Here is an 18,006-nt window from a genome sequence, read left to right as displayed (position 1 = left end):
TGGGTTTTTCCTCCTTTGTCTTTTGTCAGTGAGGTGGGCTCTGCGGTCTTCTTCAAAGGAGATTGCTGCCCGCTGATCTGTGAGGCGCCGAGATGCACGGTTGGAGGCGATATCAGCCCACTGCCGGTGGTCAATGTGGCAGGCACCAAGAGATTTCTTTAGGCAGTCCTTGTACCTCTTCTTTGGTACAACTCTGTCTCAGTGGCCAGTGGAGAGCTCGCCATATAACACGATCTTGGGAAGGCAATGGTCCTCCATTCTGGAGACGTGACCTACCCAGCGCAGTTGGATCTTCAGCAGCATGGATTCGATGCTGTCGGCCTCTGCCATCTCGAGTACTTCGATGTTGGAGATGAAGTCGCTCCAATGAATGTTGAGGATGGAGCGGAGACAATGCTGGTGGAAGCGTTCTAGGAGCCGTAGGTGATGCCGGTAGAGGACCCATGATTTGGAGCCGAACAGGAGTGTGGGTATGTATACGCTAATCTTTGTGAGGTTTTTCAGTTGGTTGTTTTTCCACTCTTTTGTGTAGTCTTCCAAAGGCGCTATTTGCCTTGGAGAGTCTGTTGTCTATCTCGTTGTCGATCCTTGCATCCGATGAAATGGTGCATCTGAGATAGGTAAACTGGTTGACCGATTTGAGTTTTGTGTGCCCGATGGAGATGTGGGGGGGCTGGTAGTCATGGTGGGGAGCTGGCTGATGGAGGACCTCAGTTTTATTCAGGCTGACTTCCAGGCCAAACATTTTGGCAGTTTCCGCAAAACAGGACGTCAAGCGCTGAAGAGCTGGCTCTGAATGGGCAACTAAAGCGGCATCGTCTGCAAAGAGTAGTTCACAGACAAGTTGCTCTTGTGTCTTGGTGTGAGCTTGCAGGCACCTCAGATTGAAGAGACTGCCATCTGTGCAGTACTGGGTGTAAACAGCGTCTTCATTGTTGAGGTCTTTCATGGCTTGTTTCAGCATCATGCTGAAGATTGAAAAGAGGGTTGGTGCGAGAATGCAGCCTTGCTTCATGCCATTGTTAATGGAGAAGGGTTCAGAGAGCTCATTGCTGTATCTGACCCGACTTTGTTGGTTTTCATGCAGTTGAATAACCATGTTGAGGAACTTTGGGGGGCATCCGAGGCGCTCTAGTATTTGCCAAAGCCCTTTCCTACTCACGGTGTCGAAGGCTTTGGTGAGGTCAACAAAGGTGATGTAGAGTCCTTTTTGTTCTCTGCACTTTTCTTGGAGCTATCTCAGGGCAAAGACCCTGTCAGTAGTTCCTCTGTTTGCACGAAAGCCGCACTGTGATTCTGGGAGAACATTCTCGGCGACACTAGGTATTATTCTATTTAGGAGAATCCTAGCGAAGATTTTGCTTGCAATGGAGAGCAGCATGATTCCCCTGTAGTTTGAGCAGTCTGATTTCTCGCCTTTGTTTTTGTACAGGGTGATGATGATGGCATCACGAAGGTCCTGAGGCAGCTTTCCTTGGTCCCAGCAGAGCTTGAAAAACTCATGCAGTTTGGCATGCAGAGTTTTGCCGCCAGCCTTCCAGACCTCTGGGGGGGGGGGGGGGGGGGGGAGATTCCATCCATACCTGCTGCTTTGCCACTTTTCAGTTGTTCAATTGCCTTATATGTCTCTTCCCAGGTGAGGACCTCATCCAGCTCTAGCCTTAAGGGCTGTTGAGGGAGCTGGAGCAGGGCGGATTCTTGGACTGAGCGGTTGGCACTGAAAAGAGATTGGAATGAAAACTTCATCACTAAACTGACAGGAGAGGGTCCTGGCTTCTCCAGTGGACAGCTCTCAGCAGAATGCACACAGACCATGGATAAAGCAGCCACTTGTTCCACCATGACAGTTGGCTGACTGAACCAAACTTCCAGAAAACCCACTGGAGGAACTCAGCAGGTCTACGGTGTCCATCACCAACATTTTGGGCCCGAGCCATCTTTACCTCCAATGGACACTGCGAGACCTGCTGATCAAAAACTTTTACCCACCCACAGCCCCCACTCACCTGAGCGCGCACTGGGTTGAGCCACAGCCACGCAACTCCTGCATACCATGTTCGAGAGATTTCATTCTCCTTGAGAATGTCGGTTGCTCCCCTATTCCAAAGATGGTGGGTTAATTCCCCACTGTTGGTTCTGGGATATGGATATAGGTGGCAAAAATCAGCAGGTGAAGCAGCACTTAATTGGCAGTTGTAAATTGCCCCCTGTATGCAAATGAGGGGTAGAATCCAGGATTTGTTGATTCTGTAGCAGACTTGAACAGGGATTTTATCTGAAGGGAGCACCTGGTAATTGGAGTTAGGTGACTCAGGCAGCTGGATTTGAAAAACTCAACTCAGCAGGAAGCTGATTGGGTAATAGAGATCTTGTGATCCAGGGAACTTGTGACACAGAGTGGAATTAATTCACTTCAACTCAATAATCCAGAGAGAAGGTATTTTTTGACTGGAGTTCACACAGGACATGCAGCAGCGAGTAGGAAATTTACAACTAAATAGTTTTTTAGTGTGAAAGAATAAAACGAGATCAGTATAAATCAGATGAATTCATCAAGGGATATGGGGGAAAAGGCCAGGCCCATCATCAGATCTGCCATGATCTCATTGAATGACGGAGCAGGGCTTGATGGTCAACTCCTGCTCTTACATTTCTCCAGCATTTGTGTGTGTTCTTACTGAAATCACAGCATCTGCAGACATTAGTGTTTCGGTCCAAAAACATCACGTCAATTTGTTCACGGATGCTGGAAGCACCATCTCATTCAATAAATTGAATTGAGAAGTGACCCATGGATTATGTAACCAAAAAATATAGTCAATAGATGTATTGCACAACTATTAATTTAGTTTCTCCAAGAGACCAGCATTTCCACCATAATATCTACTCTTCTTTATGGGTGCTAGAGCCGTGTTTATCGGTTTTGCTGCGTTTCTGATCTAAACTGGTGCCAGATGCACTGAGCTGGACCCAAGCACAGGGTCTGACCTGAAGATAAAAGTTCAGGTCACTAAGTTACTGCATGATACGCCAAGTCAGAACAAAGGTCAGAAAGTACTGTCGTGGTTTAACACTAAAATTAAAAATTGGAGCTGGGGATGAAATCAGAAACTATTTCTTCATGCAAATCCTGGAACGTTATTTTAATTGAGCCACAAGAAGTTGGCTGTCGCTGGAAAGGCCAGCATGTGTAGTAAAAAAGACAGAACTCACAGTGTCCATGTGAAGTGAAGATATATAACACAACCCAGGATTTCACAGACAAAATTCTCTCCGCCATCGAGAACATCCACAGGGAACGCTGCCTTCAGAGAGCACCAGCGATCGTCAAGGATCCCCACCACCCAGCACACATTCTGCTGCCACCAGGAAAGAGGTGTCGGTGCCACAAGACTCACACCATCAGACTCATCGACAAACTCAATCAGGGACTCATTTAAGGACTTATACACTTTACTGATTTTTAAACATTTCTTTATTGTTTACATTTCCTTATTTGTTTCCGTGTGTACATTGTGTAGTTTTTTTTGTACTATCAGTAAGTGGTGATTCTGCCTCGCTTCCAGGAAAAAGAATCTCAGGGTTGTATGTGATGTCTGACAATAAATGTTAACTCTAACATTTCAGGCCTGAGCCCTTCCCCAAGGTACCAAAACGTCGGTAATATATCTTTATCTCCTATGGATGCTGCGAGACCTGCCGAGTTTCTCCAGCATTTCTACTACATGTACAATCATAGCGCCTGCAGACTTTCATGGTCTACTCTCAGGCCAGCATTTGCAGTCCACCCGCAACTGCCTAAGAATGGAGTAGCTCTTTCAAGAAGCAACTGAAAAAAAAAATTGGAGGTGCTGGAAATCTGAAGCAGAAACTGCTGGGAAACAACTCAGCAAGTCAGGCAGCATCTGTGGAAGGAGAAACAGAGTTAATGTTCTGAGTTCAACCGTAAACATTAACCAGATTTCTCTCCCCAAGCATGTTGTGTGTTTCCCGCATTTTCTGCTTTTGTATCAGGTAGGGCCGAATTAAGGCCAACTGATCCCCTAAGCATAGCCCAACAATGGTTTCCCCTCGACCCTTCCACTCTCTAACTGACAAGACATTAAGACTCAATAAGTGGTGAATGTGAAATAATAGATTAAAAGTTCAGTTTTTTTCCAGGCCAAACGCCACAACTTTATTAAATATTTTTTTTGTGTGTGTGATGTGATTCAATCACATTATGGTTCCTTGAGATTCCAAACTAGAAGATTGTGGATTGCTTCCCAAAGGGTTCTGAGTGACTAAATGGAGTTATAGTTTCCTGGTGCCATCATAAATCATGGCAATTTCCCCCCATTTATTGACTAAACTTTAATTTCCCAATTGAATGGTAGGAATAGAACTCACTTTACTGCATCATTAAATCTAAACTTCTGGGTCATTAACCCAATGGTACAACATTATGTTTGTGCAAACAGAAATGCTTTCTTCACTCTACAGATCTCAATGGGATCCTTGTGGTTGGCCTTTGTACATGTTAACCCAGTCACTGACGTGAAAGCTTGGATGAGGACAAGACTTCAATACATCGAAAACTGCTCCAAATGGACCAAGATGAGTACTAATGAATATCCGGCCAAGACCCAGCCCTTCTGCAACTGCACTCAAGTCAGGATGGAGGGAACAAAGAGGGCAAAATAAGAGCCAATTCAAGTTTGGAAATGGAAGTAAAATACGAAAGTCTGCAGACTCTGTAGTTAAAGTAAAAAAAACACGATCCTGGATACATTCAGCAGGTCAAATAGTGCACTTTATAGAGCAAAAATAAAGATACAAAACCAACATTTTGGGCTTATGCCCTTCGTCAAGATATGTAAAATCATGCAAATTTTGGAAATTGTACTTTGAGCTTCCAAGGACGAGGAAAGTTGTGTAAAGTTCATTAATGTGGTTGAATTAAAACTTTGATAAAGGGCTCAAGCCTGAAACTTTAGTCAGGCATCTTTGCTCCATAAAGTACACTGTTTGATCTGGTGAGTTTCTCCAGCATTGTGTTCTTACTTCATTAACCTCAGTGCAGAAGTCGTGGAAAGGAAAGTGTGACGGGCATGAAGGCTGGGCCCCACTCCAGTTTGTCCAGGCTAACCATTTCCCACGGCCCAGAACCCAGAATGACCAGCCTCCTACCTTCCTCTCCACACCTGCTTGAGAAGCAAAAGATGAGATCGGGGGCTTGGCTTCAAAGAACCACAGTTGCCAGATAATTACCGCAAGAACACTGTGAACACTGACAGACATGGAGTCCTTGGCTGGAACAGTAATTTATTACATGATTAAAATTGTGCAGAAAAACAACCAGGTTACTGTCCTATCGTAATGTGAAGCGCAATACAGGTCTACAACATCATAAATGCTCCAATACCATATATTTTCTGCCACGATTTAACAAACGGGCTACATTCTGGACAGCTTTACCAAATACCACAGAAGAACCAACAAGACTGTTTGAGCGAAGACCCTGGAGATTAGTGTCAGGGGTCAAAATGTCTGCCTTAATTTTGCCTCCGACTTTGATATGTTTCTTTTAATGATTAGATACTTAACATATCAATAAATTGGTCAGGCATTCAAATCTAGCGATGTTGACTCTATATGAATGCACAAACAGATATATCCATCCAAGCTTGCCAATTCAATTTACATTGAATGGTAGGCAACCCAGTCCAATTCCCCCAGAATCCACAGCCTAGAACTTGCTGCAGGTATCGATGAGCAATAGCTCCATCGCCCACAGCGTTGCTGGGCTGTGCACCGAGCGCCACTCGTTTCCAAGTCATTTATGAGCCCCTCCACTCCCTGCCCCCCCCCCCCAACCAAATCTATTAATGTCATTGATGCTGGCCGCCAGCAATCCATTCACTCTTTGGGAGCCAATTCAAGTCAAGGCAGGACCCCTTGAGCAATTCCTTTGCCAAATAGCTGGTGACCACCAGCACACCCACGCAGCAACTTTTCTTGTCCGGAGAGCAATTTCATCTGGGTGTCTCGAGGCTTCACACTCCAGGCCATGTTCAGTATGGCTCTAAACCATGCAAAGAATTCCACAATTGTGCATAAAAGAAATTGATAGTCCATGTAAAATATCAAAAAGAAGAATGGCCTCAGTGATCTGCAATTAAAAGTCAGGTGTTCTTCCCCCTAATTACAATTATTACTACACAATATGTACATTAGGACAGAATTTACTGTGAATTGCACAAGGGAACAGCCTTCCTACTGGCAAATGAAAGATCAGAAATGCTGTCCTAATTATGCGCCAAAGATATTACAACTAAATGACTCTCAGGATTTTTTTGTTCCAATGTGAAGACCAGTAATCGTCAAATTACCCTCATCCCTCTCCCAGTTTTCCAAGGAGCCGCCTGTCCCACAGAACGCTCCACCAGAATGCAGCGCTAGTTCAAAGATGTAAATCAGGCCACCTTGAACCAGAGGGCAAGTCCCATCTCCACTGGTACCAGTTGGCTCACATCCTGCTGAGGGAGATCTTCACGTAGGATGTGGGGACGTAACCTTCCTCGCCATCTGTCCGCCTGACCCGAGTCCATCCATCCCCCTTGTCCTCCTCAATCAGGTGCAGCACCTCTCCTTCTGCCATCGCGATGGTTCCTTCGCTGTTACCTGCAAGAAGCAAAGCAGCTCTTATATAAATGGTACATTGGCCTTCATTGTTGCAGAGATTGAATTTAAGAGCAGAGAGGTAATGCTGCAACTGTACAAGCTATCTGGAGTACTGCGTGCAGTTCTGGTCTCTACCTTTTTTTGAATTTTTTCAAAAAAATAATATAGTAACATTTTAAATATACAAAAGGAGTCAGGTAGAGAACGATAAATGAAAAGAAATGCTGAGAAGGTATTTCGATGATTGGGAGAACCCATGGGCAAACATACCAGAGGTAGTAAGATGAGAACATCTACAGGGAGCGCTGCCGTCGGAGAGCAGCAGCAATCATCAAGGATCCGCACCAACCAGCACATGCTCTGTTCTCGCTGCTGCCATCAGGAAAGAGGTATCGGCACCACAAGACTCACGCCCCCAGGTTCAGGATCAGCTGCTCCCCCTCCACCATCAGACCCCTCAACAAACTCAATCAGGGATTCGTTTAAGGTCTCTTTTGCACTTTATTGATTTTTTCCCCCCTCTTTGTCAGTTTGCTTAGATTTTGTTTACATGTGTACGGTGTGTCAGTGTTAGGGTTTGTTTTGCAGTCAACAAGTGGTAATTTGGCCTCGCCCGCAGGCATAAGAATCTCAGGTTTGTCTGTGATGACATTTGAATACAACTTTTAAAATTTAGACATAGAGCACTGTAACAGGCCCTTTCAGCTCACCAGCCAGTGCTGCCCCACCCAAATGACCCACACAGACATGGGGAGAACGTACAAACTCTTTACAGACAGCGAAGGATTCGAACCCAAGTCCGAGTTCCTAATGCTGTAAGGGCGCCAATCACCAACAAATCGGAATCATTACCTTCACTATTAAAAGTGCACTGTTTGACCTGCTGAGTTTCTCCAGGGCTGTGCAGAGGAGGAGAGAGTTACCAGGAACTATCAGCAAGGAAAGTTAAAGCCAAGATTAGATCAGTTGTGAACTTCGTGAATGACGGAGTACAATCTGGAGACCAAATGACTTTCCCACCACCCAATTCTGGTTTTGCTCTTTTGCCTCTGAGATCAGCTGGGATTGAAACTTAAGTTTCTGTGCCAGGAACTAAATGGACTGGGAAAAATAATCCATGGACAAGAGTTCTGTGACTAATGCTGCAACAGAAGGCTTTAAATTCAGTTGAATATATTTTAATCTTAAAAAATATTTTAAATTTAGACAGAGTATGGTAACAGGCCCTTTCGGCCCATGAGCCAGTGCCACCCCATTAGACCCAACTGACCTAAAAACCCACGGTATGTTTTTAACAGTGGGAGGAAAGAGAATTCCACAGGGAAAACCCTGGCAGACACAAGGAGAACTTCTTGCAGCTAACATACTCCCTATAGATAGCGAGGGAGTCGAACCCCAGTCCCAATCGCTGTAACAATGCTGTACTAACTGCGCCACCCTGTGTGGCTTTGGTCGGGCTGTGAGATCCTGTTGGCAGCCACATCGTAGGCCGATTGATAAAGATACGAGGAGAGCAGCCCCTTAGATGGGATGCAGCAGGTAAAGGCAGGTCGTGTCAAAACAAAAGTTTTAAAAAATTTTTTCCAGACGCATGCACCTTCAAGAAATCAAGCAAGCTTTAATTCTTGAGACTAGCCATTCTCAACCTTCTTTTTGGCTATGGCCTCCTTAGGACTCTGCTTTAAGTTCTGTCCCCTTCCCTCCTAATACACCTTGGGACCCCTTATTCGTTATTTCAGTCCATGGCTGTGGCCCCCAGGGCGACTAAATGGCCCTCCCGTTGAGAATGACTCTGTCATTAAGAGTCAGTGAATCTGTACAAGGCCCTAGTTATTCAGAAATCAGACTTTCCCTCCCCCACGCGCAGTGCCTCTTTGTCAGATTTAAACCTTGAAGCATTTAGCACAGGATGGAGCCACTAGTTACTTGAAGATATAAACTGCAGGTGTGAGCTCAAGGGAGCAAACTATTGTCCATGTCCTTGTTCTGCTGACACCATCACTTTCTGAGCTTGCCTAGCCTTTCAATGAGGTGGCACTCCTCCGTTTCTGTCTCGAGTCCTCCTTCAGGTTTAAAGATGATTTAACGCAAGGTGGTTATTGCACATCAGCCACTGACCGCACTGTCTCGACCGAGAGCAATAATAATGATTCAAGGGCAATAAAGTTCAAAATGAAGGGAGCGTCGACTCTGATGTGTGCACACGCATGTTGGAATTGGGCAGAATGATGGGGGAAGGGGTATCTCACTGAAACATTTTGAATGTTGAAAGGCGTGGACAGAAAAAATATAGAAAAGTTGTTTCCCACGGTGGGAGAGTCTTGGACAAGCAGGCACTTCAGGATTGAAGGGCCTCCGCTCAGTACAGAAATGTAGAGGAATTTCTTCAGCCAGAGGGAGGTGAATCTGGGGAATTTGTTGCCGCAGACAGTTAAGGAGGCCGGGTGTTTTTTTTACGGCAGAGATTGATTAGCCAGGGCACCAAAGGTTATGGGGAGAAGGCCCAGCAGTGAGGCTGAGTGGGAAAATTAATCAGCTCACGATTAAATGGCAGGGCAGACTCGATGGGCTGAATGGCCTATTTCTGCTCCTATGTCTTGTGCTTACCGTCAAATGGATACAGGGCAGTCGAGCTTCCTATGGGTTGAATGATATCCTCCGCATCACCATCATCAAATTCAGAGAGGGATAAAGGCTGTGGCAATGGCTCCTGCCCACTATCATCGGAGTAGGTCGTATCTGGACTGGTTTCAGAGGAGACAGAAAGAATTTTACAAGCGCCTGTTCTTTTGAAAATAATCACCATTCCTCGGCTGTGATTCAATTGGTGGCATTCTCTTATCTCCATCAGAAGATTCAGTTGGGCACAGCACAGAAGCAGGACCCTTAGCCCAACTCACCGACCTGACCAAAATGCTCATCTATGCTAATCTCAACTGCTTGCGCTTGGCCCATAATCTCTCAGCTTTCACATCCAAATACCTTTGAAACGTAATTGTACCCACCTTCCTCACTTCCTCTGCAGCTCGTTCCTCTCACCTACCACCTTCAATCCCCTCTCAGTTTTCAACTCCCCAACCCTGGGAGAAAATGACTATGACTATCTAGTCTATCCATGCCCCTCATAACTTTATAAATCCCAATAAGGTCACCCCTCTGCCTCTTTCGCTCCAGTAGTAAAACAAGAAAGTCTGCAGACACCGTGGTTGAAGTAAAAGCACAACGCTGGATAAAATTCAGCAGGTCAACAATGCCCTTTATATAACAAAGGTACATAACTAATGTTTTGCTCGTACCTTGATGAAGGGCTCAGGCCTGAAACATTGGTTATGTACCTTGATCTTTGACTTGCTGAGTTTCTCCAGCATTGTTTTTCTGACACTCCAGTTCCAGTTTATCCAATCCGTCCTTATACTCCCAAGCCTTCCAGTCCAGGAAACATGCTTGTTAATCTTTGCAGCACCTTCACATCCCCCTTCTACCACTCCAACAGAGGCGTGAATGCAAGTTTCCAGGCTGTCACCTGGACGTTGAACAGCTCCTATTTCCAGTAGGAGAGATGCACTGAGCTCACCTACCTTTCTTTATCATGTGATCCATTGTTGTTCAAGGAGGGTGACTGATCACAGTGGGCGATGTACTGTACACAGCTGTCGCTTCGCGAAACAACCTTCCTTTCTGCTTCTGTCAGCCAGGACTTCGGAAAAAAAAAAACAGAAGAGTGACTGTTTCTGGGGACTTCGTCCACCGGGGAATTCATTTCACCATCGCCCTTTTGTGTTTTTTCTTCCCTCACTCCCACAGTGTTCCACAATCACGGAGTGTGGTGGGGCTGTAGGTTTCAGGAGCCCAGCCACGTCTCTAAGATCAGAATCCTTGAGGAGAGGATTCTACAGGTACCACCGACCTATAAACCCTTGTGCTAGTTTGCAGCTAAGGATCCTGCCAAACTTCCCCTGTCTGGCCTGAGACTTTTAATTGCCTCCTCCAGACCCCAAGATAGAATTATATACATTTCAGGGTTGAGTATATTCCTTAAAGCACTGCACCAAGAGCTTCCCAACTCCCCTGCTCCAATCTCCATTACATACCCAGGATGACCCTATGGCAGAAGGTTTGTCCATCTGAAGAGACGTAAAATTCTTGGATGTGAATGGTTTTGAGGAACGTTGTTTGAAGGAGAGCAGAAGACTTCTCCTATGTAGCCTGGCCAATATTTATCCTCCCACGCAACCCCGCTCCACACACACACCATTACTAAACCAAACGATTCTATTATATCATTGGTCTTGCAGGATTAAATTTGCAGCAACTGTTCTTTGGAAGTACTGCACTGGTGTGGCTCTTTCAGAACCATTATCCTTACCTCATACTTCTGAAGCTCATTATGCAGTCTGTCGATATGTTGATTAGTTTCTATTATTCTGGGCTCAAGGCTGTTTGGATCACCCATCTGTGGGTTCCGCTGATAAACATCTTTCATTTTATCCAGAGCTTCCCTGTAAGAAGGACACAAGGTACAACACAAATCCTCGACCATACAATACCCGAAGGTGTCTGGGACTGTTCTCACTGGAATTTAGAAGAATCTTATAGAAATGTATAAAATGACAAAAAGCCAAGATAAGATGGAGGTACGTAAGTTGTTCCCTGTTGGTGGGGAAGATTAGAACTAGGGGACATCAGCTCAAGATTCAGGGTAGTAGATTTAGGATGGAGAGGAGGAGGAACTGCTTTCCCCAGATGGTTGTGAATCTGTGGAATTCGCTGCCCATGGAAGCAGTGGAAGCTTCCTCAGTAAATACATATTTTTAAGACAAGGTTGGATAGATTTTTACATAGTAGGGGAATTAAGGGATATGGGGAAAAGGCAGGTAGGTGGAGATGACCCTCTCGTCAGATCAGCCCTAATTTCATTGAATGGCGGAGCAGGCTCGACGAGCTGACTCCTGCCCCTATTTCTTATGTTCTGCACATACTTTCAAGCCAGTGTTGCCATTCACTGTGATCATGGCTGATCATCCACAATAAGTGCCCCGATCCTGCCTTCTCCCCATATCCTTTGACTCCGCTATCTATAAGAGCTCTATCTAACTCTTTCTTGAAAGCATCCAGAGAATTGGCCTTCACTGCCTTCTGAGACAGAGCGTTCCACAACTCTCTGGGTGAAAAATGTTTTTCCTCAACACTTCTATATGGCCTACCTCTTATTCTTAAACTGTGGCCTCTGGTTCTGGACTCCCCTCAACATCGGCAACATGTTTCCTGCATGTCCAATCCTTTAATAATCTTGTATGTTTCAATCAGATCCCCTTTCATCCTTCTAAATTCCAGTGTATACAAGTGGTTCACGGGCAATACTGCCAACCCAATTAATTAACATGCAACAGAAGGCTAATGACGTCCATCTCTCCTTGCCCCTGCCTCAACCTGCTCCGTCCTCCCATCTGTGTTCCCGAGGCAGAAAGGGGGACCAACCAATCTGCCTATTCCAGAGGAAAGGGAACTGTGTGCCGGTGCCTACGACAGTCTGTCTGCCTCTTTCCCTGGTCTCTCTGATCCAGGAAGAGAGATGGTGTGCTCCAGAGAGGGAAGACCATTGATGGTCTGCCCAGAATGAATCAGTTGCAGAGAGGGCAGGGTAAGGTGGTAACCTGCCTGGGTTTTGAGAAGTTTTTAAACAGATACACAAGGTTGTTGATATTAAAACTAATCAAATTCCGACTGAAATAGTTATAAGCATTGGGCAATAAAAGGAGAGTCCAAAATGCCTCACTGTTGTGGAACAGTGTGGAACTCAAATAACTATCCAATCTGACCCCATTAATTTTCATGTATCTCAAGCTGTGGACGGATCTTAATATTCTGATTAAGAAGTTCAGAGGACTCCTGCGTTCAGAAGCCAAAGTGTGCAATTGGCCTGAGATTCTCAGGTCAGGGTGACTCTGTTGTACTGACTGGTCTTCATCTGAGAGACACTCACTCATGCCCAGTGCTGAGCTGGTCAAGCGTAAGAATCAATCAAATGGGGAACATTAAGAATCTAAGATAAAACACAAAAGTCTACAGGGAATGTGGTTGAAGCAAAAACACAATCTGGAAAAATTCAGCAGGTCAAACAGTGCATCTTATATAGAAAGGTTGATTTGGGCTTGAGGCACACCTTGATGAAGGGCTTAAGCCTGAAACGCTGGTGATGTATCTTTATCTTTGCTATATAAAGGAAACTATTTGACCTGCTGAGTTTCTCCAGTGTTGTGTTTTTATTAACATTAAGATTCATCACAACCAAACGCAATAAACACTTTCTTGATACAACTGACATTGGTTTATTTTTGGTGAAAATTTTGCAGAATCACTCTCCCTTCCTAATTTTAAAAATCCCCAACAATAGAGTAATACTGACACACAGTCAGATGGAGTATATCCAAGCACCTTGCCTAACCTGAACAAAGCGAGGGGTCTCGTTTCCCAGTGCTCACAGACAGTTTAAGTGCTTATTAATGGTGACATCCAATGACCTGCAGTAGAGCAAGTGAGACCCCCCACTAATAAGAGCAGCACAGTTAGTGTAGTGTGTAGTGCAATGCTATTACAACACCAGTGTCCTCCGCTGTCCGTAAGGAGTTTGTATGTTCTCCTTTGTAAGTTTGTATTTCCTCCGGGTACTCCTGTTTCCTCCCACTCTTAAAAATGTACAAGGTTTGTTGGCTAATTGGGTGCAATTGGTTTGTGGGCCGGACGGGCTTGATACCGTGCTGTATGTCGAAATTAAATTAAAAGCTCTGCCCACAACTTCCATCCCAGCTCTGTTTCCTTGTAAAGTCAATGGATGAAGTTGCCACAGAATTCCCATGTATTCAGTGAGTAAATTCTTCCCTGTATGGAACCAAATCCTACAACTCCCAGAATCAAGGCTTATTTCAGACAAGGCCACAGGGGAGGGAATCCTGACTGAAATTAAACTGTCTCTCTTTTTGCAAATGCTGCTTGACCTTTTGAGCATTTAAAATTTTTTCTTTAAATAGAGTGAATTAAAATTGGTCTCCAGTCTACAGGAAAATAAAATATTTATAGATATACCTGAATGGTACCGTCCATTAAGTAAAATAATGCGAGGGAACAAAATTTTAGGGGTGGTGTCAGGGGTAGGGTTTTGACTCAGAGAATAGAAATAGGAGGTGCCTGGAATGAGTTGCCAGGGGCGCTGGAAGCTGGTACAAAAATGACATTTAAAAGACTCTGATGGGGGGGGGGTCACGTAATGGAGTAGTGGCCAGACGGTGAACTCCAGCCCTCTCCAGAAAAGTCAGAAAAAACAAAGCAAAACACAAAAGCACAAAAATAAAAATCAAAGTAAAGTGAATATAAAGGTGGAAAGAAGATGGCGACGAAAAAAGAAAAGTCGAAACCAACGGTAAGAAGAGAGGAAGAGAAGACAACGGAGGAAGAAGGAGAAGGCCTTACCTGTTCGAAGAGGCCCGCGGTGGAGAGAGAAACCCGCTCCCTCAGGTTGGTAGAAAGTGGACTACAAAAATGGCTCGCTGAGCCGAGTAAAAGTGCGCAACCACGCATGAAAAAAAACACACCGACGGGAGGGGTGACCAGCTGGGGAGTCGATCTCCACAGCCGGCAATGACAGCTGCAGAACACCTGCAGCAAGAGGAGAACATAGAAGACAACGAAAACAAGAAAGAAGAGAAGAAAAGGGCAACAAAGAAACAACAGATGGCCAACCCAGAGGAAGAAGAAGAGGAAGCGGAAGAGTACAGTGAAATAGAAGAAGAAGGGAAAGGCAAGATAAAGGATATACTTTCTCTTATTAAAGAATACATGGAGTCATTTAAAGAATGGCAAGCGCAAGAATTTAATGATTTAAGAAGAAGAATAAACAATACAGAAGAGAAAATGAATAAAATAGATATGACCTTAACAGAAATGGGAAAGAGAATGGACAAGATGGAAGAGCGGGAAGCAGCAGTGGAAATGGAGGTAGAGGACTTAAAAAGAAATTAGAGGAAGCTAATAAAAAAGTTATAGAGACACAAGAACTGTTAGCTCAGAAAATAGATATAATGGAAAATTATAACAGAAGAAATAACATAAAGATAGTGGGCCTTAAGGAAGATGAAGAAGGCAAGAATATGAGGGAGTTTATAAAAGATTGAATCCCTAGGATCCTAGGATGTCCAGAACTACAGCAAGAAATGGAAATAGAAAGGGCACATAGAGCATTGGCCTTTAAACCACAATCACAACAAAAGCCAAGATCTGTTTTAGTAAAATTCCTAAGATATACTACAAGAGAAAAGGTACTAGAGAAAACAATGGAAAAAGTAAGAGAGGACAATAAGCCACTGGAGTACAAAGGGCAAAAAATCTTCATTTATCCAGATATAAGTTTTGAACTCTTCAAGAAGAGAAAGGAGTTCAATACAGCAAAGGCGATTTTATGGAAGAAAGGGTATAAATTTATACTAAAGCATCCAGCGGTATTGAAAATATTTATTCCAGGACAACAAAACAGACTATTCTCGGATCCAGAGGAAGCACGAAAATTTGCAGAACAATTACAAAATAGACTGAGAGATGAAGATGTGTAACGAGAGTACAAAAGACTGCGAACTAAAAAGACATAAGTTTTGAACTCCTGAAGAAGAGGAAGGAGTTCAAAACATCGAAAACGATCTTATGGAAAAAAACTATTATCGGATCCAGAGGAAGCAAGGAAATTTGCAGAACAACTACAAAACAAACAGAGAGATGAAGACATGTAATAAGAGTAAAAATGACCACGATTTATATGTATGTGGGTAAAGAGGTATATGTGTGTATATGTATAATGTGCATACATGAATGTATCCGTATTTAGAGGAAAATATAGATAGTATAGACAAGAATTAATAAGGGAAGGAAATGGAATAGAGGGAATAAGGAGGGAATTAAAAGAGTGACCTTTGTCACATATGAAAAGTGAAATCTTTTCTGGGGGGGCTGGGTGGGGGGGTGTTACGGTCACTGCAAAATCAGCTGACGCTTGCGAGTGAATTCGCAAATCCAAATGGAGAGGGGAGATGTGGTTGTCTGACAAGGGATAAAGGACAACTCAGGAGGGGAAGGGGGGATTGGGGCTAAAGGAGTTTTAAATAGGAGAATAAGGAAAATGTTCGATGTTTTAGGAATGTTGTCTTATAAAGGATTCAAAACAAGAAAACAGAATTGGATAAGAAGGAAAGGTAATGATGGAGAAACGGAAAGGGAAGATAAACAAAGTATAAAATGGCTACGTTGAACTATATGACTTTAAATATTAATGGAATACATAACTAAATTAAAAGGAATAAACTGCTAAATTTACTGAAAAAAGAAAAAATTGATATAACATTTGTGCAAGAAACACATTTAACTGAATTGGAGCATAAGAAATTAAAGAGAGATTGGGTAGGACACGTAACAGCAGCATCGTATAATTCAAAAGCAAGAGGAGAAGCTATATTAATTAGTAAAAATGTGCCATTTAAAATAGAAGAGGAAATAATAGATCCAGCAGGGAGATATGTAATGATAAAATGTCAGATATATTCGGAGTTTTGGAATCTACTCAATGTATATTCACCTAACGAAGAAGATCAAAAGTTTATGCAAGATATCTTTTTGAAGATAGCAGATACGCAAGGGAACATATTAATAGGAGGGGATTTCAACCTGAATTTGGATTCAAATATGGACAAAACTGGGAAAAAAATTAACAGAAAGAACAAAGTAACCAAATTTATAATTAAATCGATGGAAGAAATGCAACTTTTGGATATATGGAGGAAACAACACCCAAAGGAAAAGGAATATTCATATTACTCGGCTAGACATAAAACATACTCAAGAATAGACCTATTTTTGTTATCAGCTCATATGCAAGATAGAGTAAAAAAAAAACAGAATATAAAGCTAGAATACTATCGGACCATTCACCCTTAATATTGACAGTAAAGTTAGAGGACATCCCTCCAAGAATGTATAGATGGAGATAAAACCCCATGTTACTTAAAAGGCAGGATTTTAGAGAATTTATTGAAAAACAAATTAAAATGTATTTTGAAATAAATACGGAATCAGTGGAAGATAAGTTTATACTATGGGATGCAATGAAAGCATTCATTAGAGGGCAAATAATAAGTTATGTAACCAAGATGAAGAAGGACTATAATCAGGAAACAGAGCAGTTGGAAAGGGAAATAGTAAATATAGAAAAAGAATTAGTAATGAAGGAAGATATAACTAAAAGAAGAGAATTGGCGGATAAAAAATAAAATATGAAACACTACAAACATATAAGGTGGAGAAAAATATAATGAAGACAAAACTGAAATATTATGAACTAGGTAAAAAAACGCACAAAATCCTAGCATGGCAGCTTAAGACAGAACAAGCTAAGAAAATGGTATTGGCATCAAGGAAAAAAGATAAACAAATTACATATAATCCAAAAGAAATTAAGGAAAACTTTAGAGAATTCTATGAACAATTATACCGAACTGAAAACGAAGGGAAAGAAGGGAAAATAGATGAATTTCTAACTAAAATTGAACTACCAAAACTACAAATAGAGGAACAAAATAAATTAACAGAGCCATTTGGAATAGTAGAAATACAAGAGATAATAAAAAAATTACCAAATAATAAGATACCAGGAGAGGATGGATTCCCAATAGAATTCTATAAAACATTTAAAGACTTATTAATTCCGCCCCTCCTGGAAGTAATCAACCAGATTGATAAAACGCAAAGCTTACCAGATTCATGTAAAACAGCAATAATTACAGTAATACTAAAGCAAGGGAAAGATCCACTCACACCAGCGTCATATAGACCAATATCTTTACTTAACACAGATTATAAGATAATAGCCAAATTATTAGCAAACAGATTAGCAGAGTATGTACCGAAAATGGTAAATCTAGACCAAACTGGATTTATCAAAAAAAGACGCACAACAGACAATATTTGTAAATTTATTAACTTAATTCATGCAGTAGAAGGGAATAAAGCACCAACAGTAGCAGTTGCTTTAGACACAGAGAAGGACTTTGACAGAGTAGAGTGGAATTATTTGTTCAAAGTATTGCAAAAATTCAGTTTACCGGAGAAGTATATTAATTGGATTAAAGCATTATATAAGGGACCATTAGCGAAAGTGACAGTAAATGGACATGTATCAAAGCAATTTAACTTAAGCAGGTCAACATGACAGGGATGCCCACTATCACCTTTATTGTTTGCATTAGCTATAGAACCACTAGCAGAATTGATAAGAACAGAAAATAATATAAAAGGGATAAAAATAAA

At 42.6% G+C, this 18,006-nt stretch overlaps 2 protein-coding genes across 6 annotated transcripts in view; one reads left to right on the top strand and one right to left on the bottom strand.

The window, feature by feature from the left end:
* The window catches only part of LOC138758424 (breast cancer anti-estrogen resistance protein 3 homolog), a 52,086-nt gene extending 46,472 nt beyond the window's left edge, over positions 1-5,614 (top strand). Inside the window, exon 11 of the transcript XR_011354277.1 lies at positions 4,483-5,614. The gene's annotated coding sequence lies outside the window, so the exon portion shown is untranslated. The remainder of the gene's footprint in view (positions 1-4,482) is intronic.
* Positions 5,285-18,006, bottom strand: part of LOC138758423 (protein Dr1-like) — a 197,630-nt gene continuing 184,908 nt past the window's right edge. For all 5 annotated transcript variants that reach the window (XM_069927319.1, XM_069927320.1, XM_069927321.1 and 2 more), the window contains 4 exons: positions 11,030-11,162; positions 10,242-10,360; positions 9,271-9,407; positions 5,285-6,663 (listed from right to left, as the gene is read on the bottom strand). In XM_069927319.1, the coding sequence (XP_069783420.1) occupies positions 6,509-6,663; positions 9,271-9,407; positions 10,242-10,360; positions 11,030-11,162 (544 nt within the window). In that variant the 3' untranslated portion in view covers positions 5,285-6,508. The remainder of the gene's footprint in view (positions 6,664-9,270; positions 9,408-10,241; positions 10,361-11,029; positions 11,163-18,006) is intronic.

This window comes from Narcine bancroftii, chromosome 3 (genome assembly GCF_036971445.1).
Source record: "Narcine bancroftii isolate sNarBan1 chromosome 3, sNarBan1.hap1, whole genome shotgun sequence".
Lineage (NCBI taxonomy): Eukaryota > Metazoa > Chordata > Chondrichthyes > Torpediniformes > Narcinidae > Narcine > Narcine bancroftii.
This window is presented reverse-complemented; position numbering and strand designations above follow the sequence as displayed.